Genomic DNA, 17,724 nt, shown 5'->3' with positions numbered 1-17,724 from the left:
TTGGTGTAATGACAAAAACGAAACGTTTACGTGAATATTTCTGCAAAGTGCTGTACGTTTTTTGTATTATTATTATTATTATTATTTTTTTTTATCATCAACCAGACTTAGTGCGAATGTAATGAGGACCAACTACATTATGCACAGGTTTTCTCACCTGTCTGATTTGTGTTCTTAAAAAATCTACATTAACAACCCTGGATATTTAGGAGAAAAAAAAATAGCTCTAAAGTGACGGAGTGCTAAAATTAGTGATTATACATGTTATGTTATTTAATTTCCCTTTGGGATTAATAAAGTATTTTTGAATTTGAATGTTAAAGCTGCTTCCTGGTTTGACGTCCTCTCTGACGTCATGGCCATGGTCCCTTGTGGTGCCTGGTGGTGCCCTCAGTTTTCCAAATGGTTCTGCGGTTTTCCGAAAGTCCAGGAAACAGGAAAAGGCAATCGACCAAACTTCTTTGGTATTTTTGTAGAGTTAATGTTCCATCTGGAAAGTCAGTTTTTGGTGGAAACCTTTGCTGCAGACATTTTTGGTTTTATTTTTACGAGAGATGCATTTGGACACTACTGGAGAAAAGCGGCATCTAGTGGCGCCTTTATGCAAGTTGAAACTTTATTCATTTAACATTAAAACGAAAGTGAATTAAAGCAAAGACGCACTACTTTCGAAATTATGTATAGCAATTTGATGTATTTTTGTCTGTTTATATTATAAACTGGGGGATGTGTGAAATCGATTTAAGTAGAAGCGCAAATTATGCCAGCCGCCAGTGGCGCTGCAGATCCTTCGACAACATTAGCAGCTGGTAAAAGCTCATGGGGACGAAGCAGAGCTCAAGATGGAGCGAGCAAGCGTGCTGCCAAACATCCGAACAGGTCCAGGTCCTCCCTGAGGGCGGAAAGAGGCAGAGACACCGAGGCGGGGAAAACCAGATCCGCGGACGGCCGAGAGGGGGAGCCCGAGAGGCTCAGCAGAGCAGCTGTCCAGCCAGTTGGTGCTGAGGCTGATCTCACGCCGAACAGGGCGGATGCTGCCAGAGTAGATTCACCAGCACCACCGGGTTGCCGCTCTGCCACAGGCACACCCCGCTTCAAACGCCGCCCTGACCAACGAATCCTGCCCAACAAACCCTCTCCTCTGAGGAGAAAAGAGGATAGCAGGCAGCGGGAGACGAGAAGCGGCGCCGCCGGGGGCTGCGGAGCGGGCCTCGACTTGGGCTGGGGGAGAGAAGGATGCTTTCAGGCTGAGCCGATTCACTCTCATCCGCACAGGAGACTGAAAAGGAGAAGCGTGAAGATGCAGACCAAAACGGAGGGCGCTGCTGGGGTAGAGGCCGCGCAGGGAGAGCCGGATCCGGCTGCGGGGGAGACGGAGGAGGCGTCCGTGACACAGCAGGACCAGGCCCTGGAAGAGGAGATAGAGAGGCTGCTGGAGGAAAATGATGATCTCAAGGTTTATGCTTAATCACTGGATGATTCTTTGTTAACAGTTATAAAATACGAGGAAAAAAACAGAGAAAAATAGTATGTATTCTGGCGTTGTTATTAAAAGATGGGCAATCAATCATTTAGCCTGTTGATTATTCTTCCGAGAAGAAGGCTAAGCTCTATACGGAGGGGCAAAATGTTATTCATTAGCTTGTACTGATATTGATTCACCTGGATCAATAATGTTTTGTCTTTAAAATGAACTAATCAGATAGTCACAATCAAGGATTTCATACATATTAAATGTAGTAGAAGATGTTGGAAAAATCTTTAAATCTGTTAAAAAAATTTACAAAGTATAAATTGCCACACTGCAGAGAGATAATTGGGAGCTTAAATTATTTGGCTCTAAAATATTGTCTTTTCGCTACAGTGTTTTGTGTGTTTGTGTTTTGTGGTGGAAAGCACCACAAAAATGTCATGCATAAGAAAAAAAACTATAAACTAATTAAAGTGGAAGCATATTGGTGCCAAATGTCTGGTGAGTAAAGAGCACATTGGCATTATCGATAACAAAATCAGGAAAAACTTAAATAAACACTTTAAATAAAAGTTCATATTAAATACATGATACTAATAGTATTATTAATAGTACTAACAGTCAAGGATCAAAAAAAGAAGAAATCAAAGTATAGTTGCAAATAAAAGTTCATGAATGAACAAGAAAGAAATAATTTAAAAGGTTATTTAAAGTAAGCTTTTCAATGTGAAACTACAGGCAAGCATGCTTTTCTACATTAATGACCCATCTGCTCATCTTTGGTGTGATTCTTGCCAGTGTGAGATCGAGGAGATGAGGGCCGAGATGGACGAGATGCGAGACACCTTCTATGAGGAAGACACATGCCAGCTGCAGGAAATGAGGCGTGAGTTAGAGCGGGCCAATAAAAACTGCCGGATCCTGCAGTATCGACTGCGCAAAGCCGAGAGGAAGAGGCTGCGCTACGCCCAGACGGGAGAGATTGATGAAGAGCTACTGAGGAGCCTGGAGCAGGACCTGAAGGTAGAAGCCGACAGTCAAAACCCATCAGTCCTCCTCTGACACTGTCGTGCAAAGCATTTGTCGGAGTTATTAGTCCTGCTGCTAATTCTGTTGCAGGTGGCAAAGGACGTGTCGGTGCGGCTGCACCACGAGTTGGAGAAGGTGGAGGAGAAACGGACAAAGACAGAAGAGGAGAATGAAAAACTGAGACAGAAACTCATAGAGGTGGAGGTGACCAAACAGGCTCTACAGAACGAACTAGACAAAACCAAAGAGGTGAGGCCATGCTTGGTAGCAAAGACTAAATGTAGTCTTTATCATGCGGTACCACCGAAGTTTTCATGCAGTGCATTGACACCTAATTTGTTTATAAAACATGTAAAAAAAAAAGCAGATATTTTAAATATAAAATATAACAAAATTGTCCATTTTAATTGGAATGGGCACATAATCCAGTTTTATACAAAAATAATCATACTCTGAACTTTTTCACATCCTGTTAAGTCACTAGTACAAGTTATGTGGAAAGAAAATGAACATTTTTAACACATAATATTTTGAATGTCAGTGTGAAGTTGTATTTAGTCTCCTTCCCTCAAATAAAATCCAGCTTCAAACGTCGTCTAGTAAAAAGAGGCTAACGTACAGCTGCACAGAATATCAGTGAACAAACAGCATCTCATCGCATCCCAATCAAAACATCTGTGTAAGAATTAAATACTGATGATCTTGTGTTGCTTTCCATCCGAGCTGACTGAGCTTAAGCTATCTCACAAAGAAAATTGAGCAAAAAACCAATGTGTCCACATCTGGAAAGCTGGTAGAGGCTTCAATATGTGGTTCTATGGCTTTTATGATTTTTATTTGAAAATATTTATACACTACTTTGAGTTGGCACTGTACGTCTTTGTATGCTGTTGAAACAAAAGCATGAAGGCCTAAACTGTCCTTTGTCCTCTCTCTCTCTTAGTCTCAGAAGCGAAGGGGAAGCAAAGACGTCCAGAAGGCTGACAAGAAGCCAACACAGACTCCGACTGAGGTCAGAAGCTCTCATTAACAGCTGGAATTCTATTCATGTCAAAGTATCTTCATGTTTTGAACCAATCATTTTTCTACGATCAACTATGTCATTCATATGTAGACAGGAGTGCTCAAGCAATTGCAGAGGCTTAGTGAAAGTTAAAAATCGTCTTGGCCCAATCTCTTGGCTGATGGGCTGGGGCTCAAAATCTTCACTTTAATCTTAAGTCTTTGAGTCTTTGCGGATTTTTGCAGAGACTGATTTTCTTTTTTGTCTTTCAGGAGGAGAACGACGACCTGAAGTGCCAGTTAGCTTTCATCAAAGAGGAAGCCGTGCTCATGAGGAAGAAGGCGGCCAAGATCGACAAGGAAAAGGACCTCCTGGAGCAAGAGCTGCAGAAGTATCGCTCCTTCTACGGAGAACTGGACAGTACCCATCCCAAAGGGGAGGCCGGGGGTCCGCCCACCACCCGCGAGTCAGAGCTGAAGCTGAGGCTTCGATTGGTGGAAGAGGAGGCCAACATCCTGGGGAGGAAGATAGTAGAGTTGGAGGTAAGACCAGACAATGCAGTGAAAAGCTTTTTTTAGGGGAAATTTCTGGAATCTTTTCAAGTTGGTCTCCGTCTTTCCAATCAGGTTGAGAACCGAGGTCTGAGGGCTGAGCTGGATGATCTCCGCGGTGAGGGGGAGGGTGCCGGGAGCTCAGGGCGTGATGCGACGGGCGGGTCGGGCGTGGGACGAGGCCTGGGCGACGATCTGACCGAGCTCCGACAGCAGCTGCAGCTGGTGGAGGACGAGGCCGAGCTCCTGAGGAGAAACCTCGCTGATGCTGAGGAGCAGAACAAGAGGGTGACAGCAGAGCTGAACAAATTGCGCTTCAAGGCCGGGACCCACGAGGGAGGAGCCAGGCATGGTGGAGGGGGTTCAGGAGGTGCAACGCCTGATGGAGCCAAATCAGAAAATCTGCAAGAGGAGCTGAAAGCTGCAAGGCTGCAGATCAATGATCTCAGTGGCAAGGTCTGAAATTTTATTATCTATGTTGTATGTACTTATAATAAGATGATAACCTTTAACATTTTACATTCATTAAGTCACATTACAACCACAAACTACGGTGCAGGGTAATGAGATGTTGTGTGATTGGCCAACATGCAAAGTTGAAGGAAACGAAACTAGAACATTTCTGAAGAAATTTAAAAGGGCCAAGGGCCAAAGTGTGCCAGTCAGTTGAAACTCAGCCTTCTGATGCTAAAAATTAGCATCAATGCGAAAGTAAGGTGCAATGTACTCAATAGCATGTGGAGCGTCACAAGCATGTTGAGTAACATGGACTTATTCCATTCAGTATGTTAGAAATAGCTTATAAGATAAAATTAGCCAAAATGCAAATGTTAGCCTAAATGCTACCAGTTGCATGTGGGGCATCACTAGCATGTTGTTTTACATTGACTTCCTCCATTTCTTCTGCTCTTTCTAAATACTACTTATTTAGAAAGTATTACTACTTACTACCACACAAAAGTAAAACTCAGATGTTTAGTTCATGGCACTTGGTTACCAGAAAACACGCTCATCTCTTAGCAACAGATTAACAACATATATAGTTATTGTTCAAAAAACATAGGATTTTTCTGCTCTTTTGAAATACTACTTACATTATAGTACTTACTACTTAACAAGAATTGTGAATTTGGCAGGCAAGTCACTTTTTTTGTGTGTCATCAGTGGTAAATGTATTATAAAACAGACATTCAACACAAAAGTAAAAGTCAAATGTTTACTTCGTGGCACTTGGTTACCAAAAAAACGCGCTCATCTCTTAGCAACAGATTAACAACATATATTGTTATTGTTCAAAAAACATAAGATTTCTTCTGCCCTTTTGAAATACTACTTAAATATATTATATAACAGACCTTCAACACTAAACTAAAAATCTGATTTATATTTCTTGGCAGTTCGTTATCAGAAAAACGCTCATCTCAATTTATAAGTTATATTATTGTTTATAAAACAAATGCTCATTTGAAATACTACCTATCTTATACTACTCACAGTAGTAACTTAACAAGGATTGTGCAGTTGGTGAATTTTGCAGAAAAGCGACAATGTTTTTTTTTTTGTCATTGGTGATAAATGGCTCCTAAACTGACAATAACTTTGGACTGTCAAAATAAAGGCATCACACCCTACAAAATAAAAGCCTTCATATTTTTCACATCAGGTAATTGCTGTTTTGGGCATTATATGACTGGTTTAGCCCAACCACTGTTACACATGGGATTAGTGTGGCCCTTTAAAATGAAGCTTACTGAAAATTTCAAAATAAAAGCCTCAATATCCCTATCGTGTTGGTGCATTTTAGCCATTTCCTTCTCCCAGGCTAGTGCACCTCTCCTATGCATTGCTAACTCATGCCCCAATAATTATGCACTCCACAAATGACATGCAACTGAGACAAGCATTTAGAATTCTTTTTTGTGAAAAAAATAGAAAAAAAACTAGTTAAAACCACGTTTCATCTTCTGAGTAATTATTCATCTTTTTGAATCCAAATACAAACAATGAAGTTTATAGTTGTAACATCACAGAATTTGTGAAGTTCAAGATGCATGGGTCTAATGCTTGATTTAAAGAAACAGACCACTTACGCACTTAGCGTACATTATATGCAGGACAGAAGTGCTGTTGTACTTTCATGCATCACTGTGAGTTTGCTTTGGCACAGCTCAGGATGTCTTCACCTTCTTTTATACTTAAGGTCAACAATTTATTACCACCCATTGACTGAAACAATTAGCCAGAAAAGTCCACAAATATATTATTTATTTACTTACTTGCAATTAGGTCCTCTTTTTGACCCACAACAATCAGTCTCTGTCTCCTATCCCTGCCTTCATTTCATCATATGATAACTGTTTAAAGAAAATTCTTGAAATTCTGTCATGACTTTTCTTTAAGAGCGTCACCACAAGATGATCATTTGCACCACCTACAAACCCTCTTGAAACCTTCTGGGGGCAGCCTTTGTTAAGTGCGATGCAGTGTGTGTGTGTCCTGCCTTGCCCAGTCAGGATACTGCAGAGTGGGTTGGGTTGCCATGCAGTGTCAGTGACAGATTTGCTCTACAAACATATTTGGCTGTGTTATTTTCTATAAGATCAACACCAAACACAAATCAGCACTAATTGTTAAGAAAATAACTGAGGGTCATTTGGTAATTTCCTACATAAAGTTGGATAAAAATGAATCCTAAATGGTTTCATGATCTGTGTAATTTTGTTTGTAAAAAGCATAATCAACCACAACAAGTTCCTGTCTCACTGCTCCCCCTCTCTTTTCCATCAGGTAATGCAGCTTCAATATGAGAACCGTGTGCTCCTCTCCAACATGCAACGCTACGACCTGGCTTCCCATCTCTCCCTGCGGCCCAGCCCACGAGACAGCGACGCGGAAAGCGATGCGGGTGGAGCGGCGAGCGGCCGTCGCGAGAGCGACGAGGACTCCACCTCCTCCCGCTTGCTCCCTCCTCATCGCAAACGGGAGGGCCCCGTGGGCGGGGAAAGCGACTCGGACGAGGTGAGAAACAACAACGGCAGCAGCCGATGCATGACGCCCACGAGGGGCCTCTACACCCCGCCGGGTCCGGAGGGCTCCGCCTCCTCTGCCTTGGCTCGCTTCCTGCCCGGTGGCCACTGCAACCTCCGCGACAGGCAACAGTTGATAGACATCCGCGTGGAAGCGGAGAGGCTGGTGCGCACCATCGACAGGCTCATTGCCGACACGGCCACCATCATCTCGGAGGCAAGGGTGTACGTTTCAAATGGCGATTTGATGTTTGGGAGGCCAGGAGAGGACGGCGGAGAGGACGATGGGAGCAGGATCAGGGAACATGAACTACTTTATCGCATTAACGCCCAGATGAAGGCCTTCCGAAAAGAGCTGCAAGCTTTTATTGACAGACTGGAGGTGCCAAGGCTTGAGGACAGAGAGGCAGAGGAGCCGCTGTCGGTGAGAGTTCAAATCTTTCAGCTTCATGACGGCATTCAAAAGTCCTAAAGAGAATACTGACTTTTCTTCTTTTTCTCACCTCTTATGTTTTCCTCAGATGTTCCAACCAATCATTTTGCTCATCCTTATACTCGTCTTATTCTCATCCCTCTCTTATGCCACTATCTTTAAACTAGTCTTCCTGTTTACTCTATTCTTTGTTCTGTGATGTAAGCCACCCTATGTTCAAATCATCCCTGTTTGTGTTTGCTATGTTGATTTAATTTTTCTTCCACCCCTCTGCCCCCCCAAAAAAACCTCCTCATTTGTTGCCATGGTAATCTAAAGCACAGAAAAAGTTCAGCCCTCACCCTTTCCGCTCATTAACTAGCTTCAACAACTGGAGTCTCTAATATCATAACAGATCACTATCAGCATCCCTCACTACAGAAGGTGAGTGTTTATGTGTGGGGGTTTTTTCCAATGAATTCATCCTGCAACATACATGGTTGTCATGGTTACTGCCTGACTTAAGGAATGATTGGGATTTCTTCTGCTTTTGTTGTTTTTGTTGCGCTTAAATTTTAATACCTGACAAACGTAAGCTGGTTTGTAAACACAAAAGTCAGTTTCCAATTATATTATTTGGCACCTGTGAACTAACTAGCAGTATAAATTATTAGTTTTAAGATGTAATTACCTTTTAAGATGCAGTTAGTTTGTATAGTTTTATTCACTTAGTATCTGAAGTCCACCTTAGAAAGGGGCATTTTGTAGTTACTGAATATATCTTTGTCTAATTATGATCTTCCAAAACAAAAGACGTGACCACAGTTTGTCCTTGACGTGATTAAAAATCTATTTTTATCTTTAACATGCTGTGAATGCAAAATTCTCTTTCTTTTCCAGAAAACTTGTCCTACCACCCTGCTGTTGTTTCCTGAAGGTAAAGTAATGACAAAGTGTGTTTGTTAGTTCTTTTGCCAAGGCAAATGATGATTTATCGTATTAGAGAACAGGTGGGGAGAGGATCCAAGGGCATTTACACTAGAGGGAAAACTGATAGGTCAAACGTGGGCTGTTTTTCTCAGGTGATGCTAAAGTTGCCAACAGAACTCTGATTTGGTTCTACGGTTGTCAGTGAGGGTGAAGTCTTCATAAATACATGCACAGTATTCATACGCTGACATTTTTCACATGTTGTCAAGACAAAGCTCATGACAATATGTGAAGATTAAAGACAATTATATATGTATTTTTGTATTTTCTCAAATAAAAATATGAAAGCTGTGTGCATTTTGTAATTAGCCCCATTTGGTCTCATTTAGTTGATGAGCGTCTGTGTAGTCTTTGCACAAATTCTCAATTGGATCCTAGCCATCCTAGTACATATTTGGGTTGATCTAAACCATCACATTGTAGCTTCGGGTGTATTTTTAGAGTCATTGGCCAGGATGATTTTTGTATTAATTGTCCTCCATATATAGAATTTGGCATTTAAACTTTACTTGGTCAAAAGTTCAAAAGTTGAATTTTGGACTCATCTATCAGAACTTCTTAAGGTATTCCTCTTTTTTCATTTAAGGGCCCTATGTTAAATGTTGGTGATTATTAATACAAAACAATCTACGACATAAATCCCAATAAAATTATTTGAAATTTTTCGTTGCAACTTAACTTAATGTGGTATTTATATATTTTTTATTTGGAACGGAAGGTCATTTTTTTGATCTAAAACAAAAACATTTGATGTTTCATTTTTATTTTCCTTTATGTTCTAAGAACTAATTAAGCATAAGTGCAAAAGAACAACAAATCACATCTGAAGTTTGAAGAATTCAAAGTATGACCTTAAAATATGCCAACCATGCCATGCATCCACCCGACAGTCTCCTTTCCGTGACTGTGTTCAATAAAGATATTATTGACTGTGACACATTATTACTCACTGTGTCACCCACACCCATTTGGCTTCCTTTGGAAAAATGATTTGCAGCACGGTCAGGTCACAAGACGAAATCTGCCCAGGCCTCCTATAAGCAGAGTAGCAACAGAGGAGCCCATTGGCCGAGACAGCAGCGGCAGCTGAAATAGCTATGTAAACACTTTCCCTCTCTCTGTGTGCACCGGTAATTATAGCCAGGATGCTGGTGACGACAGTCGTCCCAATGAGACTTCGAATGCTGGAATAAATTTGACATTATGACATTTGATCCCGACTCCGATTGGCGCGCACTGGGCTGGTGGTATAAAGCCCGGGGACCCCAGCTGGAACAGAAGATGTTTACCCTTTAGCTCAAAGCTTGGGTCTTAATTCTGAGGAAGGGGACCCTTTAAATCGAGTGTGCTGGGCTTTACGTAACAGAGCGGGGCATAAGAGAAGGGCAGCAACACGGAAAGAGGGGACTTTACAGCTCTGCAACGAGGGGAGTGAAAGTGCTGGAGAGACAGGGATCAGAGCAGAGGAAATATTTACTGCAAGACAGGGAGCATTTCTGTGTAGAGTTAAGGTAAGAGCTGCTGGGTTCATTAAGACTAAAAGGCGGGTGTTTTCTCTTCTGGAAATGTTAAACATGTAGTTTATAACTATTATAGTCTGAACTTGAAAAAAGAGGAAAGAAGCAGGGTTTTGACCAGTTTTACATATTTTTGCTAAGTTATAAGCCATGTACTTGATTTTTTTAAATAAACTTCCCTGATCCAGGCATAGATTGTCTCTGTCCACAGGACATTGAGTCACCTTACTATGCATAGTTACAGGATTATTAATATCTCCACTCTTACATCACAGGTGGGAGGGAAATGGCTGGTACATTCAGGCACTTTCGACAAGGATGCTTGTCATTCTGAATTATGGCAACAACAACAAAAACCCTTCCCCTCCTAATTTCTTTTATGCTGCTAAGATTAAATAAGATTAATTAGGAAGCTTAAAGTCGAATATTCTAGAAAATGTATAGGAGGATATTTGAATGTCTAGCTTTGAAACCCAGAATCGACCTTTAACATCTTGGTCATGTTCCGAGCATCTCGTTGCGTAGCGTTGCGTGTTCTGATTCCTGAATGTAGTGAGCGTTGAAGAGGCAGGCTGGAGGTCAAATGCCTGATAAAGATCCGTCTTGTAACACTTGTCCACACATGTGCTGCAGTGGTACAGAAGGCAGCAGTGGATTTTGAAGGAGAATGCCAAAACTGTGGGGCTGTGAATATTTGTCCTCTGAGTGTTGAAACAGAATAAATAGTCAAACTGTTGAAACAAAATCTCGATCTTCCTTAAATACTATTGTTAAAAATAGACATGCGGCCTAGATTTTCGTGTTATCTTGAAGACAAATCAAATTTTCCTTCATGCATTTGTCCTTTTTAGTGATTTCAGGTCATCGGTCCCATCAGTTACCTAACTGCCACCCCGGCTGTGACCTCTTAACGGAAGAGAGCAAAGCAGAAGAAGGAGGGGCGGAAGCAGCTATTCAACAGAGCCTCAGGGTTATCGAACGGCTTGCGTCATGGCAGCCATCGATCTGGAGCTGGGGCTGGAATGCGGTGGCCGGGGGTGGGGGCAGGAGAGGCCCGACACCGCGGACAACTTTGACTCCGAGATGCAGGAGTGGGAGGATCAGCTGCAGGACATCCAGAGGAAAATAGAAGAGGTAAGAATCGATGGGAAACACATCTAGTGTCAGAGTGGAAAATCAGTTTACACATAATCCAAATGGGTTCTTGGTAATCTCAATTGGTGTGTTGAGATTTGTTTTTTTTTTAAAAACTGTAATGCAGACTTAGAATATAAAATACTAGTGTCACAGGAAGATTTTGGCCAATATGAGATTCTTGTGGTATGATAACCCTGAGTAAAACCAGAACGTCATTGTGATCGTATTTTCACAAAAATAATCGATTTATTTGTATTTATGGACTGATTATGACAGTTAAATGATGCTATCTGTAATTTATATTGACTGTTATTTGGATTTTGAACATAGTTAAGCAAAAATGTGGAATAAACAAAAGTAAGCAAAGATTTTCAGAAGCTTTTTGAACCAAAACTTTTACTTTTAGGCACATTAATTAATCAAGCAGTGTTACCTTGATAAGAAAGGTAGGTGGAGCTTTTTCGGTTCCAGTACCATGACTGTCTGTTTATTTTAGTTCACAAATTGTTACTAAACAACCAATGTTTTTTTCTTCTTTGTTTGAAAAAAAGAAGTATTCTCCTTTAAAACAGCTGGCTGGCAGTGTGCAGCACTAAATGGGGGAGGGGTAGCATTGAGACTCATTGCCTCTTTCAGGCCTCAGCAAAATGTTCTCTGGTATTTCATTAAAATGGCCATACTGTAAAAAAAACAAATTATGGAAAAAATATAACTTGCTTTCATAAACGCAGCATTCTTTACACTATTTACATCAACCTTCTCAGTTCCCTGAACTCACTTGCACTAAAACAGATTTGAAATTTTACAGGAAGACAATAAACAAGCGTAGCTTAATATTACCCCTCTGTACTAGAGGTACTTCCTGATTGTCTCCCCAGGGAGCGGTAATTGGTGCAAAGTGTGTGTATGCTCCATATTAAACAGTTGGCAGCACACAGACTGACTCGACCTCATGACCTCGTTGGAGCAGCAGTACAGACAAATGTTAACAAGCTAATTAAACTGGGTTGTGCTGACAGACCTGCGGGACACATTCAGCCTCTCTGTCACTTAGACACATAGCCTGAAAGTGGATCCTGAGGGAGGTATCAAACAGATGCTTCTTCAAAGTGGAAAAGCACGTGTTGATTACAAATATAGGTTGGGCAGATTTTGCGTAATATCTGTTATAATTGCGGAAAATAGGTCAAATCAATGTAAAAACAGCAGTGAGGGCTTCATGATCTCCTCTTCCTTTTTGTTTTCAAGCTGTACAATGAAGTTCAGGCCCGCAGAGGAGCGAACGACATCACTGGTGACAACCAGAAAAATGGCGGCCCATCTGACTGTGAGCTGAGGCAACACAGCAATGTCCTGTTTGCGCCTGGTTCCCACAGCGGGAATCGTGTCAGAGGTCATGATGGGCACGGCTACAGTTGCTGCCGCTCCAACGGGGTTTCAGAGATCGGAGACTTCCTGCAGGATTATCTGGAGAAGGGGAATAAAACGAGCCGGAAGAACAACAGAGCTCGCCACGTGGTGAGTAGATTCCTTGACCCTCGTGCCTCGTTCTGCTGGCATTTGCAAAAACAAGACAGGTGGGATGTCATGTGAGCCAGAGCTGTGGTTCTGACAGGAATGTATTGATTTCAGTTCCCTGAACAGTGCTTACATGGCTAAGTTAGTTTCTCATGTAGCCCAGTGCACTTTGTAGGCACATGACTGAGTAGTGGGTAATAAGGTTGAAATGATAGACTCTCTGTTCCCACTGGACATCAGTAGAAATTCTCCAGTCAGAATTTAATGACCAATTTTCCATCCCTGGTTTTTTGTAAAGCTTTTAACTGCTCCAGTTTTAGGAGATTTTGATTTCGGTTTAGGAACTAAAATAATACAAGTGTTTGTTTGATGTGATGACTGATTCTTGATATTACTTGTAAAGTGAGTTTGTGAGAAAAAGCAGCCCATGCATAACACTGTTTTACTATTTGAAAACCAATATAAAATTATTGAGGAAGTGACATTCAAAGCTGATGTCAAAGTAATCACCACAGTTAGCAGGGCTAGCATTACTAAAGGAGTAGTCAATGTGTGTCATTCCCTTAAAAATGTTAACATTTTCAACATGACAAATGTTAAAAGCTCAAAAGGATAAAACAGATCACATCTTGCTCTCTCTTGCAATCTAGATGAATCTTAAAAAGTTGTAAAAGATTTCAAAAAACAGTTTCCTCCTCAATAGCTTCTCATATCTTTCTGCTTCCCCAGACTTCATTATCAATACCTCACTCATACTGAAAGTAGTAATCTCCACGACTTCTTCCTTGAGTAACAATTTCCACACCAAAGAGTGTTTTTGCACGGTGCACCTACTACTCAAAGAAATGTCCGATTTTGGATTCTCCTACCGGATAGTTGTTGCTCATCTGCCTTTGGAGGTTTTCTGTGCCTAAAACAGCCTGGAGGAAACACAAGTTCCTCTTAGCCTAGAAGCACCTCAGGATCACACAGAATGAGGTGGAGAGGGTCACTGAAGGGACGGATGCCTGGGTTGGTCTCCTGGAGGTCCCTATGGATGGACAATCATTGGTCAATTCTAGTAAACAGCCAATTTGAATATATGTCTTTAAAAATCAACGTATTTTAGCTGTACGTAGCTGAATGATGCCAGAGTTGCTCAATATTTGGTAGACACCGTGAACAGACATTAAAATTACTTTTTAATCTCTTTCAGCACTTCAGTGACACAGTTAAGGTGAACCAGGACATCTCTGCATTCCAGGATGAGGCCAGAAGACAATCCGGAAATCACAGGTAGAAACTTCTTTCACTGACATGTCAAGTGAATAAAAGAATGAAACCTACATTTTGCGTTTTGAAAATTTCTTTTTTTTTTTGTCTTTTATCTATTGTCAATCCAGGGTTGGACCAGACCAATATTTGAGCACTTTTGAGGAAACTGAAAACATAAAGAACCGAGTGTCTCACATGAGGGGTTCCCCCCACAGAGAGGAAAACACTGGTGCGAAGCCCCCTGTTGGACAAAGAGATACTTCTGCTGCATCAGCACGTTCTCAGTTCCCAGTCCTGACAGCCGAGTCTCCCTTGTTGGACAAAAAGTCCTTCACTCCAGGAGTCCTGGGAGACAGAAAGTGCAGCAGCCCCTCAGTTCTTAGGAAGTTTGGAGCCATGCTTCAAGAGAATGAGGGCAAGACACTCACCGAATCCGGGGTGGTGACCCATCAGGGACCATCCCCAGAGGCAAAGTGTCCCACTCCTTGCTGTCAGCGCAGAGCTCTGGGAGCCACCGGAGGAGCCAGCAAGGCGCCAATGCGCGTGCCTAACCAGAAATGCCAAGCAAATTCTGATGTGCTGACAGCAGAGACAGAGCCCAGCCAAGACCGGGGTTCATTATTAGACTCTGCTCGGCATCATTTTAAGGATCAGAGAGAAGGCTGCAGTAGTGCTAAAGGCTCTCAGTCTGCTCCCCAACAGGTCCTGGGGAGATCTCAGGTACCAGGGAGCCCGAAGGTCCGACCCCGGGCTAACAGCGGGGCAGACAGAGAGGGAGGGAGAGCAAGAAAGCAGCAACTGGAGCCCAAAACAGATTATAGGACAACGAGTCCTTCTCCTGGAACTCACCGGATTCCAAGGAGACAGGATGTACATGACTCTGGCTATTTGAGGGACAAAGGACTTATAGAACTGCTGGACATGCTGGAGATCCAGCATGAGTACAGCTCCAATCCCAGAGCGACATACATGGTTTACGGACAAGAGCCACAGCAGGTTGGTTCTCCTTCATATGTCTTCAGCTCTGCCAACAATTAATCTCTGAGTAACTGTGAGCCGCATGTTTCCCACCAGGTAAATCCTGCAGAGATGTCTCCAGCAAGACCCAAGAGGAGTTTTTCTCGTCCTGCACGCCCCGCCAACCAGAGACCTCCTTCCAGATGGGCCAACCGTACGCCTACTGCCAGAATCAGTGCCCCGTCAGGCCCAATCTACAGGCCCCCTAGCCCTCTTACTCGCACCCCTAGTCCTGGCCTAAAGCATCGGCCTCCCATTTCCTACTCCCTTCAGACAGAGACTATCATTATGTGACATCTTCCATCTAATGACATCTGTCCCCATCACCTTGTACAACAACATATTTGTAAATAATAAGGGCCTCCTGTTTTCTGAGTGCTAAAAGGAAATGGAAAACTTTCTCCTGATGTGTTCTAAACATAACGTCCATATTCACCGGTGATGCTGCAGCTTTAAACTTCTTCTGTGCCTAACTTCTACCAACATTTCACCATATTGCTTTGTTGTTCCCAGATATTTAACTTTTTTGTATAAAAATGAAAGTGTTTTTCTATGTGAAGGATTAGCATGCAGCCCCAGATGGAGGGTGCGCACTTTCAGCTTTTCTGGTTGATACATTGAATCAAATGCCGTCTCGTTACCAGAGGGGGATCCAGTTGGGACAAAGTTCCCAGAGGCGACCTGTAGACTGCTGAAAAGTGTGTTGGACTGTATGATGCAAAGTATTGCAGATGTTCAAATAATAGCTGTGACAATTGATTTTAATATGCCTTTCATGTATTTTTCTTGGTAATAAATATGACTGTGCTTAAAGTAAATGCTGATCCCGTGTTTTGGATTGCCTTGTGTCGCTTTACTATAAAAGAATAGAAATCTTTAACTTCTAAAGATTAAGAAGTTAAATCTTTTAACTTCTAAAGAAACTGGTGAAAAATATTCACCAGTAAAATATATACGTGTATATATATATATATATATATATATATATATATATATATATATATATATATATATATATATATATATATATATATCAGGAAATATACATATCAGGAAATATGTATATATATAATGAAAGGACACAATGATTTGATTAAACTGAATTCAAATAAGTAAAATATAGTGCAGTTTAAGGGCTGTCATCTAGCAATGCACTTTTAAAGAGATTATTCTCCAAAACCATTTGTCACAATGAATAAACTTCAGAGTACGCTAACACTGTAGAGTCATTATTCAGCAACAGTTATGCTTCCCGTCGTTATCAGGGTATCCAGTGTGCTGTGAGGACAGAGATCACTTTTCCTGCTCTGTGTTTCACGCCTCATAAGACTGCTTCAACAACCTCTGGCCTCCCTGACACCTCCTGCTCTCTGCAGGGTGAGGCATCACGCTTTCACACGCTCTCGAGTTCCCACATCTGCACACATGGAGCACAAACTGTCCATTATTTGCTACTGTACACACAGAGTGACCACTTCAGATACACAAATGCACATGTGTGCATGGTCTGGTGCACATTTTCAACCCCGATAGAGGTAGTTCAACCGTGAAAAGTAATTTAAATGCTTTGTGTGAGGATGAACAGTCCCTTGGCCCCATAATGCCTCAGTACTGTCACCCAACCTCTTGGTGCTATGCAGCACCTCAGACCAAAATAGCAAGCGTGACGTGTGTTTTGGTGCCAGAAATCTTAGCCTGCTGTCTTGGGGGGTATAAATAAAGAAGAGGAGGAGTTTTTGTCCCCCCCCCCCAAATTCCCCTCTGTCTCTTTAGCCATGTTTTCTTTATCTCTGATATCATTATTTCTTTGCACCAATGAAAAAATCAAACCAAAAGAAAAGTAATATTTGAGTTTAAATGACTATTTTCAAATTTCTTAGACTCTTAAGGATTTTTATTTGTTTTACTTTTATTTTTGGTTGTAAAAGTGTTATTTATTCTGTCACAAGTGTCAACATATTACTTCCTCTCTGCCACCTTTCTATCTCTGGAGTCTTCTCTCATTCTAGATTTAATGTGTGTGTGTATGACCACCTTCCTTACAGTTTGGCACCTAGTTCATGCGCTGGTATTTTAATGAGATGTCCTGCCAGGACTTCTCATCAATCTCCCTGGCACCCTAACCCCCTGCCTGCATAAAACAAACTGTGAAATAGATCAACAACTGGATAAATTCTGAATGATATGCATTTATTCACCCCCTTCTTCATCCTCTTCTCCAGCTACTGCTCTTCTCTGTGATTCCCTGTTTTGAGACAATCCGGTCAGGCTGACACCGGATGGCAGAGCTTGGCACAGCGTGTCCCTCTGCTTCGCAGGCTATTCATAAGAGCTCGGACAGCCGGACGACAGAGGGAGAAGAAGGGCGACACAACAAGAGAGGACAGCTGAATCGTAGCCATGGCTTCTTTGACGTCAGCAGGCCAAGACAACACACCCACTCCGACTCCAAGACCAGGCAGGAGACCCAGGAAGAAATAAAAACTGCATTAATTCAACTGAAATGTCTGGTTTTTACATTACATTTCATGTTTGTGCTCTCAATTATCAATCCAGATACACTTTAGCGCTTCCTCAATATTATTTGGTTGCACACATCAGCTCATTTTATGGCTTTGGTTGAAGTAACAGTGCTGATCTGCCCTTTTCAATGAGTTGCTGTACATCATAACTACGTGTCAATGTGCTGCCTTCCTGGGATCAGCACAGACATTTGAGAACACCCTCTTGGGATACGTGTCCTATGAACATTTGAACCAATGGGATCGATACTCAGCCTTTAAATCTAGCCTCCCCTCT

The 17,724-nt window shown here is 42.0% G+C and overlaps 2 protein-coding genes across 3 annotated transcripts; both read left to right on the top strand.

Moving 5' to 3' along the window:
- Window positions 1-702: 702 nt before the first annotated feature.
- Window positions 703-7,936, top strand: LOC116734255 (protein SOGA3-like). The gene is made up of 8 exons (XM_032585530.1): window positions 703-1,456; window positions 2,270-2,494; window positions 2,591-2,749; window positions 3,444-3,512; window positions 3,776-4,045; window positions 4,130-4,510; window positions 6,842-7,504; window positions 7,602-7,936. Exons 1-8 carry the CDS (start codon window positions 761-763, stop codon window positions 7,710-7,712), a joined length of 2,574 nt encoding a protein of 857 aa, XP_032441421.1. The 5' UTR covers window positions 703-760; the 3' UTR covers window positions 7,713-7,936.
- On the top strand, window positions 7,752-15,749 carry LOC116734256 (protein piccolo-like). Of its 2 annotated transcripts, XM_032585532.1 has the most exons (7): window positions 7,752-7,936; window positions 8,393-8,429; window positions 10,851-11,133; window positions 12,385-12,654; window positions 13,850-13,929; window positions 14,037-14,904; window positions 14,983-15,749. In XM_032585532.1, exons 3-7 carry the CDS (start codon window positions 10,990-10,992, stop codon window positions 15,217-15,219), a joined length of 1,599 nt encoding a protein of 532 aa, XP_032441423.1. In that variant the 5' UTR covers window positions 7,752-7,936; window positions 8,393-8,429; window positions 10,851-10,989; the 3' UTR covers window positions 15,220-15,749. The 2 variants fall into 2 exon arrangements, with proteins under 2 accessions (XP_032441423.1, XP_032441424.1); XM_032585533.1 differs by lacking the exons at window positions 7,752-7,936; window positions 8,393-8,429 and adding an exon at window positions 9,260-9,993.
- Window positions 15,750-17,724: the final 1,975 nt, after the last annotated feature.

Source organism: Xiphophorus hellerii, chromosome 15 (genome assembly GCF_003331165.1).
Source record: "Xiphophorus hellerii strain 12219 chromosome 15, Xiphophorus_hellerii-4.1, whole genome shotgun sequence".
NCBI classification, from domain to species: domain Eukaryota; kingdom Metazoa; phylum Chordata; class Actinopteri; order Cyprinodontiformes; family Poeciliidae; genus Xiphophorus; species Xiphophorus hellerii.
This window is presented reverse-complemented; position numbering and strand designations above follow the sequence as displayed.

Bases quoted from the DNA above. Each gene is read 5' to 3' on its own strand.
- LOC116734255 (XM_032585530.1), top strand. From the start codon at position 761: ATGCCAGCCGCCAGTGGCGCTGCAGATCCTTCGACAACATTAGCAGCT. The intron at 1,457-2,269 runs GTTTATGCTTAA...GATTCTTGCCAG, and splicing joins AGGAAAATGATGATCTCAAG to TGTGAGATCGAGGAGATGAG. The intron at 2,495-2,590 runs GTAGAAGCCGAC...ATTCTGTTGCAG, and splicing joins GCCTGGAGCAGGACCTGAAG to GTGGCAAAGGACGTGTCGGT.
- LOC116734256 (XM_032585532.1), top strand. From the start codon at position 10,990: ATGGCAGCCATCGATCTGGAGCTGGGGCTGGAATGCGGTGGCCGGGGG. The intron at 12,655-13,849 runs GTGAGTAGATTC...AATCTCTTTCAG, and splicing joins ACAACAGAGCTCGCCACGTG to CACTTCAGTGACACAGTTAA. The intron at 14,905-14,982 runs GTTGGTTCTCCT...GTTTCCCACCAG, and splicing joins ACGGACAAGAGCCACAGCAG to GTAAATCCTGCAGAGATGTC.